General features: G+C 32.1%; 1 protein-coding gene across 2 annotated transcripts; it reads right to left on the bottom strand.

Annotated features, from left to right (window-relative positions):
* Nucleotides 1-22: 22 nt before the first annotated feature.
* Nucleotides 23-14,441, bottom strand: LOC146900957 (putative copper-transporting ATPase HMA5). Of its 2 annotated transcripts, none has more exons than XM_085733771.1 (6): nucleotides 14,012-14,441; nucleotides 10,194-11,591; nucleotides 9,537-9,791; nucleotides 9,319-9,441; nucleotides 8,741-9,223; nucleotides 23-566 (listed from the first exon to the last, which is right to left on the bottom strand). In XM_085733771.1, exons 1-6 carry the CDS (start codon nucleotides 14,318-14,320, stop codon nucleotides 150-152), a joined length of 2,985 nt encoding a protein of 994 aa, XP_085589897.1. In that variant the 5' UTR covers nucleotides 14,321-14,441; the 3' UTR covers nucleotides 23-149. The 2 variants fall into 2 exon arrangements, with proteins under 2 accessions (XP_085589897.1, XP_085589896.1); XM_085733770.1 differs by lacking the exon at nucleotides 23-566 and adding an exon at nucleotides 7,531-8,100.
* Nucleotides 14,442-15,747: the final 1,306 nt, after the last annotated feature.

The raw sequence follows: 15,747 nt of genomic DNA, 5'->3' as shown, positions 1-15,747 counted from the left end.
AACGAATGTAATTAAAATCTTGTTTTACTAAAGCTGATTAGTTTTTTTTTTTTTTACATTGAAATTACAATTGCAACATAGCAAAATGATGCTGCTCCCAACAAACAAGACTAGTAACTATAGTTACAAATTTACAATTGACAAGTTGATTATTCAATCTGAATACCATTCATCTCCAAGTTGTTAAGCTTGGTTGGTTTCTTGTATTTCTTCAACAAGAGGGAAGAGCAAACAACACTGATAGAAGAAGCAGCCATTGCAGCTCCAGCAATCCAAGGTGGTAACCTAAATCTAGTAGAAGGAAAAAGTATGCCAGCAGCAATAGGAATGGCTAGAATATTATAACCTAAAGCCCAAATGTAATTTAAACGTATACGTGAGAAAGTTTTCTTTGCAAGGTCAATGGCAATTATTATATCCTCTAAGTTACTCTTCATGAGAACAATGTCAGCTGCTTCAATAGCAATGTCTGTGCCAGCACCAATTGCCATTCCAACATCAGCTGCTACTAGTGCTGGTGAGTCATTGATACCATCTCCTACCATTCCTACAGTGTATCCAGAATTCTGCCACCAAGTATATATGTCAAATAACTATTACAAGATTGTCTAAATATTATATAGGGTTGAATATATTTTTGGTCCTTATAAAATTTAATTTTTTTAAGTGTAGTCTCTAAGTAAATATTGTTCAATTTTAATAAATATAAAATCTAAAAATTGAATAAAAAATGAAAGTAATATGTTTTTAGTTCTTGCAATGATTGTGTTTTGGTTTTAGTCCCTCGAAATATTTTCTTTTGTGTTAACACTCCGTTTTTTAGGAGAAGGGGGCATTAAAGTCTGACGAAAAATTGTTCTCATCAAGAATTGAATTCGGATTCTTCTGTACGGACCATCTTAGAGGTAATTCATTAATCACTTAAGTTCAATTACTTGGTTAATCCCTCTAATTATTTTGTTTAGATTCAATCCTTACAAATTAAACGCGGTTGCTTTTAGTCTCTGACGTCATACGTGACCCAATAAAATCACGTCACGTGGTCCAATAAGTTGACGTTAAAGACTAAAAACAACCTTTATTGTATTTGTTGGGATTGAATCTCAACAAAAAATTTTACAAGGATTAAAACCAATACACTATAACTGCATTGACTAAACTCATATTTAAGCCAAAATTGAATAAATGTCCTATAGTGAACAAAGTCTTAAAACCATGAGAGCAAACCCTAAAGGAGTGAAGCAATAATTTGGGAATTGGGGACCATAATTTTGTATATACCTGTAATTCCTTTACTTTAGTAGCTTTAGTCTCAGGTTGAGCCTCAGCCATGACAGTTTCAATACCAGCTTGTCTAGCTATAGAATTTGCAGTTCCCCAATTATCACCTGTCACCATTATGCTCTTTATTTTCATTGATTTAAGAACAGAAATAACTTCTTTTGCATCAGGTTTCAGTGGATCAGACACAGCCAAAACTCCGACAATTTCTCCATCCAATGATACTAAAATCCCTGTTTGAGCCATGTTTTCAGCTTCTGCTAGTATTTCTTCAGCTTCCAATGAAATAGCTATGTTATGATCTAACATCAGTTTTTTATTTCCAACCATTATTTCCTTGTTTTGAACAACTGCCATCACTCCATGTCCTGCAATAGACACAAATTCTTTTGCTTCTGGCCATGATGAATGATTTTGTTCATCTTGTGTGATATTTTTGGCATGATCAACAATGGACTTTGCTATTGGATGTTCACTATTCACCTAATCATGTAGATATAACAATCAACATTATTGAGTAATGCTACAGCTATGAATAAACCATTAATGTAGTACTTGAAATATTAATGTAGCCTTACCTCTGCTGCAGCAATAAGTTCATAGAAATCTTTAACTGACATGTTATTGAAGAGTTTTGTAGTTACAACCACTGGCTTCCCAATAGTGAGAGTTCCTGTCTTATCAAACACACTGCTATTCACCTGCAAAATTGTAAGTAACAAATGACTTTTCTACAGTTGAAATGGCAAGTTGAGAGAACAATGGATACATGCAACTGTCAATGCTATTCACTCACCTTGTGTGCACTTTCTAATGCTTGGCCACCTTTGATCAACACACCTTGAGTTGCACCAACTCCGGTACCAACCATGACCGCTGTAGGAGTGGCTAGGCCAAGAGCACAAGGACAAGCTATGACCATGACTTAAATTCCAAACTGAAGTGCAAGCTCAAAACTATTCATAGAAGAGTATACTATCTTTAACCATAATTCGCAAGGCCAATTAAAGAGTAATTTCCACATGTATTTAATTAAAATCAAAAGTTTATAAGACAATGTCACCCAACTAACAAGTAACATATCGTAATATTGCTTGAAATGGTCCAATCATGTGCAATTTTTTTATGTGAATTTGATGAAAAATAGTTCAGCAAAACAATTAATTCTGAGTTGCCAATCATGTGCAATCTTTTGGACAATATATTTGTGAGGTTGGGAATATATGAATTGTTATTTTTTTTTCAACTGATTATAATGATATGAACGGTTTTTTGAGGCATGATATGATTATGAACTATGTTTTACTTTTTAACCTCTGAAGTCGCAAAAATTTTATAACATGATATCTGGAATTGAAAATTCCTAATGGCGTCTTTTGAATCAGGCCAACCAGGATATAGGACAGACTTCTTTTCCCTTCCAATCTATTTTCCTCAGCAAAGTACCAATCTATTAACTGCATCTTCATCAATTTGAAATTTTAATTCCAGATATCAGATTCATAGTCACATAATTCGTGTAATCAAGGGAGAATTGCGAATTGGTACGTGAGTACCGAATTCGGGTACTTCGGCGTATTGGTACGCACAAACCGGCGAACCAAGAGTACCAAAGCATGGTTACCGCTGATTGGTTGAAAAAAAGGTTTAGACTACAAAATAGCCATAAAATGAATCACCATGAGTTGAGGACTGAGTGAGAAGAACAGGAACAAAGAGTGGAGAGTGAGAAACTTGGTAGAAGAAATTAGGTCTGGAACAGTGGCGGCGGCTGTTGTTTGAGCAGATGAGGAAGATGATAAAATTTGGGTTATTGTGGAAATTAGGCTTTTCTCTTGTTGGACCATTTTTTTATATTGGACTTTGCTGCATTTGGCCCAAAGAATTTTGAATTGCTAACTCTGCAGAAAATAATAATATAAGTGTATGACATAGTGACCTAATATTGTATCAAGACTTCAATTAGGCGGAACATCAACTGATTAATCACGAAATTTGGAGTGTGTGTCGACGCACAAGACACGATTTGTTAAGAATAGCTCAACAAATAACTGCCATAAATTGCGGTCTATGACTAAAGTGGCAGCTGATTGGTTTTTTTTCTTCTATAAATACGAGTTCAACAAATTTATCTTCAAAACATAGTTCAAACTCATTTTTTTCCGCACTTTATATTTCAAGTCATTTCAAACACTTATAATTTTCACGCTATTTATAGTTCAGACTTTTAACTTAAAGCTTTTTACTTTCACACTCTTTTAATTTAATTGCCATTTTCACTTCAAATCTTTTACTTCATTAGCAGTTAACTTTAAACCGTTTTTAAACAATTTCGACCACAAAACCTGAATCCAATTGAGCAACATTTTTCAAAATAAACCTTTAAACGCATTAGTATGCCTATAATTAACTTGTTCAGACTCCCTCGGTCACAATGATTATAGATTTATTTGTGCTTTGAATTTTGTTGATAAAAATATATTTGTAAACGCACACCTAGTGAAACAAGTTTAAAGTAACCTACATGTATTTTAAATACTACCTCCGTCCCGGTATAATTGACCTACTTTGGTTTTTCACACAGATTAAGAAAAGTGTATAAATAAAGGGGAAAGTGGAATATATTGTATTGGAAATGATAAAAGTAGTATTATTTAGTGTTATATTGTATTGGGAATGATGAAAGTTGTATTGAAAATTGAAATAGGTCAGTTATTTTGGGACACTTTTTTTTAAAAAATGGGTCAGTTATTCCGAGACGGAGGGAGTATTGTTTTCGACAGTTATTATAAGTTTGCTGCATGCCTATAAGAAGTTTAAGAAACCTTCTAAGTGAACCTTCTAATAACTCAAAAACTAATAAAAAAACATGTTTAATATGCAAAGTGTTGGAACTTCCAATACCATAACTGAATTGTTAGTAGTCATAGCTTTCGGCATTCCACACTCGACAATGTTGATATCCATTCGTTGCCTCATCATCTAACGCCTTCGTCTGACAAGTTGGATTCGTGCAACGCGGATGATATGCAGTTTCATACGCTCATTTTGAGTTTATGTACGACGTTAGTTGCTGACCTTCTATTAGGCTTAGGCCTACCCTTAGAATGTTTCCGAGTCTTATTAACTCATTGGCAGACATGTCATATGGCCAAAATCCATTTGGCCAGGGTTACTTAGGCCTAGGTTTTCCAATATACCACAGAATCATGTTTGATTGATACAACGTTCGATGACAATTGACAAGTTTTCGACAACAGATGGACAATAGCAACCATCAGAGTGGGTATATAGTGTATCTTATATAGAGAGGTTTACGAAGTTTCGTTGTGAATTGCCACTGCCACTGAATTTCTTATCAGCTTCCTTTGTGGTTAACGTTATCATTACGCTTATCAGAGGAAAACTACGCGTGTTGGAGGTGGTTTTGCTCAATGGATATTATCATCTTTGTTAATCTTAATTTTTTAGGGAAAAAAAGAATTAGGTTTTTTTTTTGTGGCTGAGATTTGAACCTAAATCTTGCATATATTATGCATTGTTCTTACCAACTGAGTTAAGCTCACGATAAAAAAAATTAGGTTTAAGCTCACGATAAAAAAAATTAGGTTTTAATATTATTTTTAGGAGCTTGCTAACAAGAATGCATTGTTCAAAGAACCCACAAATAGAAATTTTGTTTTAAAAACATAAGTTAAACATACGTAAAAGTCATAAATATACAATTTTCAATATAAAATGTATTATTTTTAGATGTTTAAACAATGTTCCAACTTACAACGACACTTATTAGCATTTTCCTTATCTTTATACCTTATAAAAAGATATATCTATATTCTCCCTAACAGAAAAGTTATTTTAAAATGAATATGACTGATTATTTTCGATACAATATTATTTTCTTTTCAATTTTACCTTCTATGTACACAACTCCCAAATATTACTCTTTCTTTTGCCGCCAAAACCAAAATACGACATCTAATGTAAATTTAGGGTTGAATATGTTGTTAGTCATTGCAAAATTATAAGTTTTCAAGTTTAGTTCTGAAAAGAAATTATTTATTTTTAGTCTATAATTATATTTTATAAAGACTATTTTAGAAGACTAAAAAAAAGTATCTGTTTTTTTGTAAAAAATGATTTTTAAAACAAGGTTCTTACAACTACAATATTATAAAGGACTTAAAGTATCATTAAAATCTAATGTAAATTAAACTTGAAAACTTGTAATTTTGTAGGGATTATAACCATATTTAACCCTTAAATTATGATAGTTAAAATTAAAAGGCATCAATAATTAGGCAAAATAATTATTCTCTCATTCATTTTAAAATTAATGGAGTATTTCTCAGCATAATAATGTGAGGAAAACTACCGCACCGCGTGATAATTGACGTACTATATAAGTTATTAACAAGGAATATGCTAACATATACTTTAATGATACTTCATTCATTTCTAAAGAGATGTCGCATTTTTATAAAGTTAATGATACTTTAAAATTTGTTCTAAAAAAAAAAATTGTTTTTATTTTTGGATCTTAGGATACAAATTGAAATGACCCGTTAATTAATTAACATGACTTGCGATACCAGGAAAGCACGGATGCCAGAAAGTTTAAAATAATTAATCAACTTATGGATTTTGTGGTGTATATGGTTACGCGCTAACTTTGGTGCTACTGCCAGGAAGTTTGATACACAATTTTATAAAATAATAAAAAGCTTGGATATTAACGCAAACGTATGATAAAAGATGATTTCAAAATCCGTATTTCCGCTTTCATCAAAAATAAATTACGGAACCACTTAGACTATTCTATTAGTTTGGCAGAATAAGTTTAAAAAGAGTTTGTTTGTTGAAACAATTTAATAAACGGGTTGCATACACGAGTGAAAGTTGTGATGAGATTAGACTTTGTTAACTATTCATTTAATGATTACTATTGGTTGATTGTATACTTTCTATGATTATGATATAACTTCACCTATCCCTCATATTATAGTTGATACAAATTGGATGAAAGCAACATCGGGGTGCTACAAATGCAACATTGCTTCACATCAAAATCAAATTGGGATTGATATTTGCATTCGCGATGTAGATGACCAATTTGTTCCCTCCAAAACAGTTTGGATTTCGCCTATATGTAGTATAGATATTGTTGTATGCGGATGACTGAAGGATCACAACCTGCAAAACAAGAAAATAAAACATAAAACCTGAGGCGTGACTATGTCACTGAACTAAGGAATTATCCGCAGAATTGCGCAACTCCCCCAGAGTACAACAGGTTCATCTCGGCGATAATCATACCGAGGCTATCAGAACACGAAAAAAATACACAGACTTAATGACTCAGGCTCTTAGTATTCTGTAACACTGAAAGAAGTAGCTTTTAAGAAAATGGTTTGTAGTCGTGTATCTTAAGTAAAAGTTGTTTTATTTATATAGTACCATATTGAGAAAACCTTAAGCACGTTTTTGTTTCACTCAAATGCAATTGGGTGCTATTATTTAGGTAAGTGGAGATTGACCAAAAGCAGTTGCTAAAATGATGGGAAGATTCTTAGTAATATCTCAGTAGCTAGTAAATAGGTAACAAAAATTTTTGACTGTTAAACAAATTTAATTTAAATGTGAGAAATTGTGGTCAACATGGTAACTTACCTTGAGATAAAATAGGAGTAAAAATTCAACAGTACAATCACGTTTCTTTTCCTTCTCTTTAATAGCTAATCATAATAATAATAATTATAAAAATAATAATAATAATAACTTTTGAAATAATTTCATATATACAACAGATATAAGGGAAGCCTTGGCCTCTACATGCAATCACTTGGGTTCTTGACTTGCGTCTGAGATCAGTTGACTTTACACTAAGCAAAAAAAGTGGTTGATCTTTTTAATAGTAATAAGAACGACATTGCTGAATTTGGAGACATTAATAGCAAGTGTAGTCGTTTTTTCTTCTCCCATTTAAAAAATTCTTCTACTGAGTTTACTATAGACAAACAAATGAATTAGTTCATGTTTCAGCACTAATGACCACATCTCTAGCAAGTTTTTATATTTACATTGATATTCGAACATGTATCGAACAACTTACTATAAGAAATGCTATAAACATCTATTCTTAAACAAAAAATCCAGTATCCTTCGCATTCAAAATCAATGTTCCTTAATAATTTTGTACATATTAAGTCATGTTGTATCATAAAAAGACCAATGTAATTAAACATCTTGTTTTACTAAAGCTAATTACTTTTTCTTTTTATTAAAAAAAACTACTACATACTTTTTAATTTACATTCAAATTACAATTGCAACATAACAAAATGTTGCACCCAACAAACAAGACTAGTTATTATAGTTACAAATTTACAATTGACAAGTTGATTATTCAATCTGAATACCATTAATCTCCAAGTTATTCAGCTTGGTTGGTTTCTTGTATTTCTTCAACAAGAGAGAAGAGCAAACAACACTGATAGAAGAAGCAGCCATTGCAGCTCCAGCAATCCAAGGTGGTAACCTAAATCTAGTTGAAGGAAAAAGTATGCCAGCAGCAATAGGAATGGCTAGAATATTATAACCTAAAGCCCAAATGTAATTTAGACGTATACGTGAGAAAGTTTTCTTTGCAAGGTCAATGGCAATTATTATATCCTCTAAGTTACTCTTCATAAGAACAATGTCAGCTGCTTCAATAGCAATGTCTGTTCCAGCACCAATTGCCATTCCAACATCAGCTGCTACTAGTGCTGGTGAGTCATTGATACCATCTCCTACCATTCCTACAGTGTATCCAGAATTCTGCCACCAAGTATGTCAAATAACTATCACAAGATTGTCTAAATATTATATAGGGTTAATATATTTATGGTCCCTACAAAATTTAATTTTTTTTAAGTGTAGTCTCTAAGTAAATTTTATTCAATTTTAATAAAAAATAAAATCTAAAAATTGAATGAAAAATGAAGGTTTAAATATGATGTTAGTTCTTGAAATTATTGCAAATTTTTTTGAACTCGGATAAGTAAAGTCTGACTAAGAATTATTGCCAGCAAAAATCGAATTCGAGTTTTCCTGAATGATTAGTCCTAGAGGGGCTTATTGACTATTTAAGTCCAATTACTTTGGTTAGTCCCACTAAATATTGTGTTTAGATTCAATCTTTACAAATTCAAACACGGTTGTTTTTAGTCTCTGACGTCATACGTGACCCAATAAAATCACGTAACGTGGCCCAATAAGCTGACGTTAGAGACTAAAAATAACCGTTATTGAATTTGCAGGACTGAATCCAAACAAAAAAAACTTACGGGGATTAAAACCTACACTAACGGCAGTTACTAAACTCATATTTAAACCAAAAAGGAGGGAAACAATGAGAGGAAACCCTAAAGGAGTGAAGCAATAATTTGGGAAATGGGGACCATAATTTTGTGTGTACCTGCAATTCCTTTACTTTAGTAGCTTTAGTCTCAGGTTGAGCCTCAGCCATGACAGTTTCAATACCAGCTTGTCTAGCAATAGAATTTGCAGTTCCCCAATTATCACCTGTCACCATTATGCTCTTTATTTTCATTGATTTAAGAATAGAAATAACTTCTTTTGCATCAGGTTTCAGTGGATCAGACACAGCCAAAACTCCAACAATTTCCCCAACCAATGATACCAAAATTCCTGTTTGAGCCATGTTTTCAGCTTCTGCTAGTATTTCTTCAGCTTCCACTGAAATAGCTATGTTATGATCTAACATCAGTTTTTTATTTCCAACCATTATTTCCTTGTTTTGAACAACTGCCTTCACTCCATGTCCTGCAATAGATACAAATTCTTTTGCTTCTGGCCATGATGAATGATTTTGTTCATCTTGTGTGATATTTTTGGCATGATCAACAATGGACTTTGCTATTGGATGTTCACTATTCACCTAATCATGTAGATATAACAATCAACATTATTGAGTAATGCTACAGCTATGAATAAACCATTAATGTAGTACTTGAAATATTAATGTAGCCTTACCTCTGCTGCAGCAACAAGTTCATAGAAATCTTTAACTGACATGTTATTGAAGAGTTTTGTAGTTACAACCACTGGCTTCCCAATAGTGAGAGTTCCTGTCTTATCAAACACAATGCAATTCACCTGCAAAATTGTAAGTAACAAGTGAGTTTCCTAATGTTGAAATGGCAAGTTGAGAGAACAATGGATGCATGCAATTGCCAATGTTATTCACTCACCTTGTGTGCACTTTCTAATGCTTGGCCACCTTTGATCAACACACCTTGAGTTGCACCAACTCCGGTACCAACCATGACCGCTGTAGGAGTGGCTAGGCCTAGAGCACAAGGACAAGCTATGACCATGACTGAAATTCCAAACTGAAGTGCAAGCTCAAAACTATTCATGGAGGATGGTATCCATGATTTTGGGTATGAATGCAATTTTCCAGCTACAAACCATGATATCCATGTTGAAAGAGATAACACAATCACCTGCAAAAACAGGCACTAGTAAGTACATGTGAAATACAATTCTATTATTTGACTTAAATGGTTAAACACTTAATGCATGTTTGAAATCACGATGAATTTGACAAAATCATGTTGACTCCGTGATTTCGTTGAAGCTCTATAGTCTAGTTTTTGCAAAAATCACCGTAGTTCAACGTGATTCTGCTAACCTCAAAATGAGTCCAAACATGTACACAGTGTATATTTGGTTCCTCTTTCGAAGGAGACAAAATTGACTCAAGTTGTAGAATTGATTTTAACATGTTTGAAGGTTCTCGAGTAAAAATGATTTTGCCTCCAAAATTAATTTAAATAATTAAAATTAAAAGATCAAAATCATATTGGAGGAAAAAAAGTTAGTTAGCAATAGTAATTTAGACTTACTATTGGAACAAAGTATTTGGAAATCTGGTCAGCATATTTCTGGACAGGTGCTTTAGCCATCTGAGCAGACTCAACAAGTCTAACAATCTGTGAAAGTGCAGTTTCTGATCCAACCCTTGTCACCTTAACATGCAAAACACCATTCTCATTCACAGTACCACCAATCACCATATCACCCTTCATCTTAGCAACAGGCTTTGCTTCACCAGTTATCATACTCTCATTTACATGACTTTGTCCCCAAACAACAAAACCATCTGATGCTACTTTCGCGCCCGGCACAACTTTGATCACATCATTCTTCTGTATCAACCTGCTATCAATTTCTCTTTCACCTATAACATTTCCCTTATCATCATCAAGAGTTAGTAAGGTTGCTGTATCAGGTGTTAAATCCATGAGTTTCGCAATAGCCTGCGATGTTTTCCCTTTAGCCAACACTTCCAAATACTTGCCAAATAGAATAAAAGAAATAAGCATAGAACTTGTTTCGAAAAAATCACTTCCTTCAAAATGGGAAGAAAATGTAGCTCTTCCAACAACATAAACAGAATAGAAATAAGCTGCATTTGTTCCCAATGCTATCAACAAATCCATGTTTGCATAACCTTTGCTCAAAGCTTTATAGGCTCCAACATAAAATCTTCTTCCTATGACAAACTGTACCGGTGTCGAAAATTCCCACCTTATGAGCAATCCAATATTCAACATATTGACAATTTTAACCTCTAAAACATCTTTAACCCCAGGTATATACATAAGAACCATAGATGTTAAAAAAACAGGAACAGTAAAAACCAAACTCCAAATTAATAATTTAAAGTATCTATTAATTTCCTCTTGTTTATGTGCTTTTCTTCCACCATCATTTGGAAATATTGTGGCTCTAAAACACCCTGATCCTGAAGATTCAATGAGTTCAATGAAGGTTCTTGGACCAGTCATATAAGGTTTATAAGTTAAGACAATTTTATTAATGTCTAAATATGTTTCTATGGTTTCAACACCTTGGAGTGTCCTAAGAGATTGTTCAATGATATACATTGATTGTTCATTTTTTATGCCATCAATTTTAAGTTCAATTTTGCTTATGTGTTCCCCTTTGCTTATTAATATGGGATTAAAACCTGTGTTTGATATAGTTTCCATTAGTTGAGTGTAGGTTATAATCTTTGGATCGTAACGAATTTCTGCTTCTTCAGTTGCTAAGGCCACTTGTGCTATTTGCACCCCACGAAGGGATTGAAGAGCTGATTGCACATTGGAGGAGCAAGAAGTACAAGTCATGCCACCTATGTGTACTCTACATATTTGAAACGAAGTGTTGTTGGAACTATCATCTTCCATGGATTTGGCCTCAAATCCAGCATCTTCAATGGCCTCACGTATGCTCTCTTCCTGTGTACAAAATATATGCGTTGTTATGGTATGCAATGGTCAATATATATGACCGTTATCTACTAAAAAATATAAATATGCCAATTATAGGCACTAGCGTTCAGACGAGCGTCTTTTCACTTTTCTATTTTGTTTAACACTTTACCTTTCTAAGATGTGCAAATTTGCACATGTTAATCAGTCAAGTGATTAGACTCAAGTGACTAATAAGTTACCTAAACGAATAGTTAGGATGAATTGTTTTGGAATCCAGGTTCGATTTTTTGTGAGAATAATTTTTTGTCAGACTTCTTCAAGTGTTTAGGAGTAATTTCGGTGGTGTCGGGGGATCTTTTTACCTTGCTCCTCACCTCTACATCCTTGGTGGGAAAAGGCAATGCTTTAAGAGGAATTCTTTTGATTTGGCATACGATGTTGTGGCTTATTTGAAAGGCAAAAAACGATCAAATTTTCAACTCAAAGGATCTCAAAGTAGAAGAGGTGGTGGATTCCAAAAAAAGTTATCATGGGAATGGTTCATGGGAAATAAGTGTGTATTGCTCAAGTTTCCTCTAGATTATATTTTGAGGTAATTTGTTTTTTTTTTTTGTTGGTCGACGTGTTGATTCTCTTTTGAGAATATTGTAAGATTTAGTACCTCTTGTACTTATCTCTGCTTTTTATTAATAGATTTTTCAATTAATAAAAAGGATAAAATTTGCACATATTGAGAAAATCAATAAAATTTGTGTAACCAAAAAAGAAAAAAAATCAATAAAATTTGTTATTTTTGATAAAATTAACATCACAGTCTAATTATTATCTAATGACACTTATTTCTCTATCTTTAGACTAAGAAGAAGAAAAATACTTAAGAATATTTTCTTTTCTGACAAAGCTTAAGAATAATTTTGAATTGTTAATTAATATAGTTTTTTTTTTTTAGGTTCCTTCTAAAAAAATAGTATTTCGTATATTTTAGGTTTATTAATTTGAACTTTGAACATAACAATTAAAATGAAACAGTTTTGGTAAGAAAAACAATACTTAAAAAGGGAACGGATGGAGTGTATTTAAAGATAACGTAGACTTAAATAAATCATCTCTTCAGAACTTTCAGCCTACAATCTAAAAAATAATTAAAAGAAAGAATGTCATTTTCTTGAATGCATATATAACATGCCCTCCTCTTCAGCTTCCTTAACTAATCAGATGCAAGATATATTATACATAATTTTAATTTTTGGTAGTGTGTGTATATATAATTGGATAATACTCTATATAAAATAATTTGAATAATATGTGAAAGTAGATTTCTCACAAACAAAAATGTGAAAGTAGAGAATTTAAAGAAGAATATATACGTGTTGATAATGATATGCATATCATTTGCTAATTACAATCATTATTTTCTAAGTTGTTTTCTGTAAAGTATTCACAATTTTTTACCATAAGTAATCTCTTAGAGAAAGAACTAGACACATAAAATTTCAATTCGGTTTTCTTATTCCTAAGAGCCAAGAAACATTATAATAAATATAAAGGAACATACAAATTAAAATGTTGAGATTGAACATATACTCACGTCAAAATTAGTATTCTAATCTAATTATTAATCCAATGACAATTATTTCTCTATCTTTAACTTAGTTAAGACTAAGAAGAAGAAAAATACTTAAGAATGTATTATTTTTTGACAGCTTAATAATAATTTTGACAAATCAATTGTGAATATAGATTAGTTTATTTAGGTTTTTGTCAATATATTAATTTTGAACTTTGAAAATAACAATTAAAATGAAACATTCTTTAAAAATAAAAACAATTAAAATGAAACAATTTTGGTAAGAAAAACAATACTTAAAAAGGGAACGAATGGAGTGTATGTATTTAAAGATCACGTAGAATTAAACACATCTTCTCTTTAGAACTTTCAGCCGACAATCTAAATAAAAAAATTATAAAGAAAGAATGTTATTTTCTTGAATGCATATATACATGCCCTCTTCTTCAGCTTCCTTAACTGATCAGATGCAAGTGTGTGTATATATAATTGGATAATACTCTAAAAATACTTTGAATAATATTTGAAATTGTAGATTTCTCATAAAAAAAAAGAAGTGAAAGTAGAGAATTTAAAGAATATTTCCTCAAAAAAAAATTAAAAATTAAAGAATATATACGCGCTGATGTGCATATCATTTGATTTTGCTATAATTACATATGCAAAGTACAAACATTATTCTCTAAGTTGTTTTCTGTAAAGTATTCACAATTTTTTACCATAAGTAATCTCCTAGAGAAAGAAGTAGACACATAAAATTTCAATTCGATTTTCTTATTCCTAAGAGCCAAGAAACATTATAATAAAAATATAAAGGAACATACAAATCAAAGCAACAAAAATATAAATAAAATGTTGAGATTGAACATATACTCACGTTAACAATGGTGGGAAGATATAGAACCTGAGCTTTATCATTCAAGACATCAACAACAGCCTCTCGAATACCAGGTAAACGTTTGATGGCTTTCTCAACAGATCCAGCACAGGCAGCACATGTCATTCCCATAACGCAGAAAACAACAGTTATGGCCAGCTCTGAGCCTTCTTCCATCGATGACGACGTTCCTTTAGGATATGTCGTCATCGACGGATAGTGTGACTCAGGTGACAGGTTCCCACAGCACTGCAAGTGTAACCCTCCATTTATGCATTCCCAAGCACCATCAAACTTTTTACGACCCATTGATATCAATAATTGTTCCTAATACATTTATTGATTAATTTCAAGCACTGATGATTTGTGATTACTACCTTTTTTAAAGCTTTTTTCTAAAGCTTTTTACACTTTATATCATCCAGTGCATAAATTCTTTGGTTCCTTTTGTTGTTATATTTATAGAAGAATCCAATGATAAATAAAGGCCATGATTCGTGTGGGATTGTAGAAGCAAAGGAAAGAGGGTGTGCATATGGTGGGGGCATGATTGAGGATTAGTGGGGTAGTAAGAGACGTACTCCTAACCTTATTTTATTCCCAATGGTTACTTAACTAATGCTATATTAATCATGAGACTTTCTTTTAATATTGTTTCAATTATATTAAACGATGAAGAGATCCAAATAAGAACTAAGGTATGCTTAAAAAAAATTCAATCAGTGTCACATAACAATTAAAGAAGTGTCAAAAACAAAGGAGAAAAAAGAACACAAACAAATCGACCGATTACTCCACCATAGATTAAAATAAAAGAGAGTATGCGGCTTAGGAGCCTTCAACCACCACCAAGAGATTTTAATCAAATGAAGCTCTTTATTTTTACAAATCATTGAGATAATTACATTCATTTCAAATGACTCAATCTTCTTTGAACAACTACCTAAAGAAGCGATAACCAAGTTGTTTGGGCTTCAGTGGCAAAGAGCTCCTTTCAAGAACATACCAGGTTTGATTCCCAAGAGGAACAACGCTTGACCAGTGCGCATGCCTCTACGCACGAGTCGGATTAGTCGCTCACCTTTGATGAATCGAAAACCTGTGCGAAAAAAAAAAACTACCTAAAGAAGCGATGTTTATGTAATTTACATTTGGCTATAAGTAACTTTTTTTCTTCTCCTATTTTTTAGATAATAATCGCTCGGTCTTTTTGTTTCACAGTTTTTGACTTTTTAGTTCACATGGCTCACGACTCTTATGTTTTACATATAGAATAGTATTTTAAGGATTACACTCATGTTATATAATGTTACATGATATTTGCCAATTTAATTTTGACACGTAATAATACAATCTTTTTAAACATAAAAAGATGTGAAAGAGAAAAAATATTGTTTTTTGAAGAGAGAGAAAAAATATTGTTGAGTTTATCTATATGTCACAATTAAATTGATCAATATCATGTACCAATCCGTACACAAGTGGAATCGGTGTTTCTACTTACATTTACGTTCATAGGAGATTTTTTTACCATTTTTCATATAAATAACACGTTATTAGCTTGTGTCTTATTACGTATATGTAACAATTTTACTTTTTCATACTAATATTAGTGAATGCTTTAATCTTAAACACTTATGATTGAACTTTAGGTAAGTCAAAAATTATAATTGTGATTTGGTATTTATTTTTTAATTAAAAGTTGTCTTGCTCGTTCTTCCACCCCAATCCAAGCC

Source organism: Medicago sativa, chromosome 8 (genome assembly GCF_051527215.1).
Source record: "Medicago sativa cultivar Bolivia chromosome 8, Bolivia_mono, whole genome shotgun sequence".
Taxonomy (NCBI): Eukaryota; Viridiplantae; Streptophyta; class Magnoliopsida; order Fabales; family Fabaceae; genus Medicago; species Medicago sativa.
The sequence above is the reverse complement of the archived record's forward strand: the minus strand, read 5'-3'. Positions and strand labels throughout refer to the sequence as shown.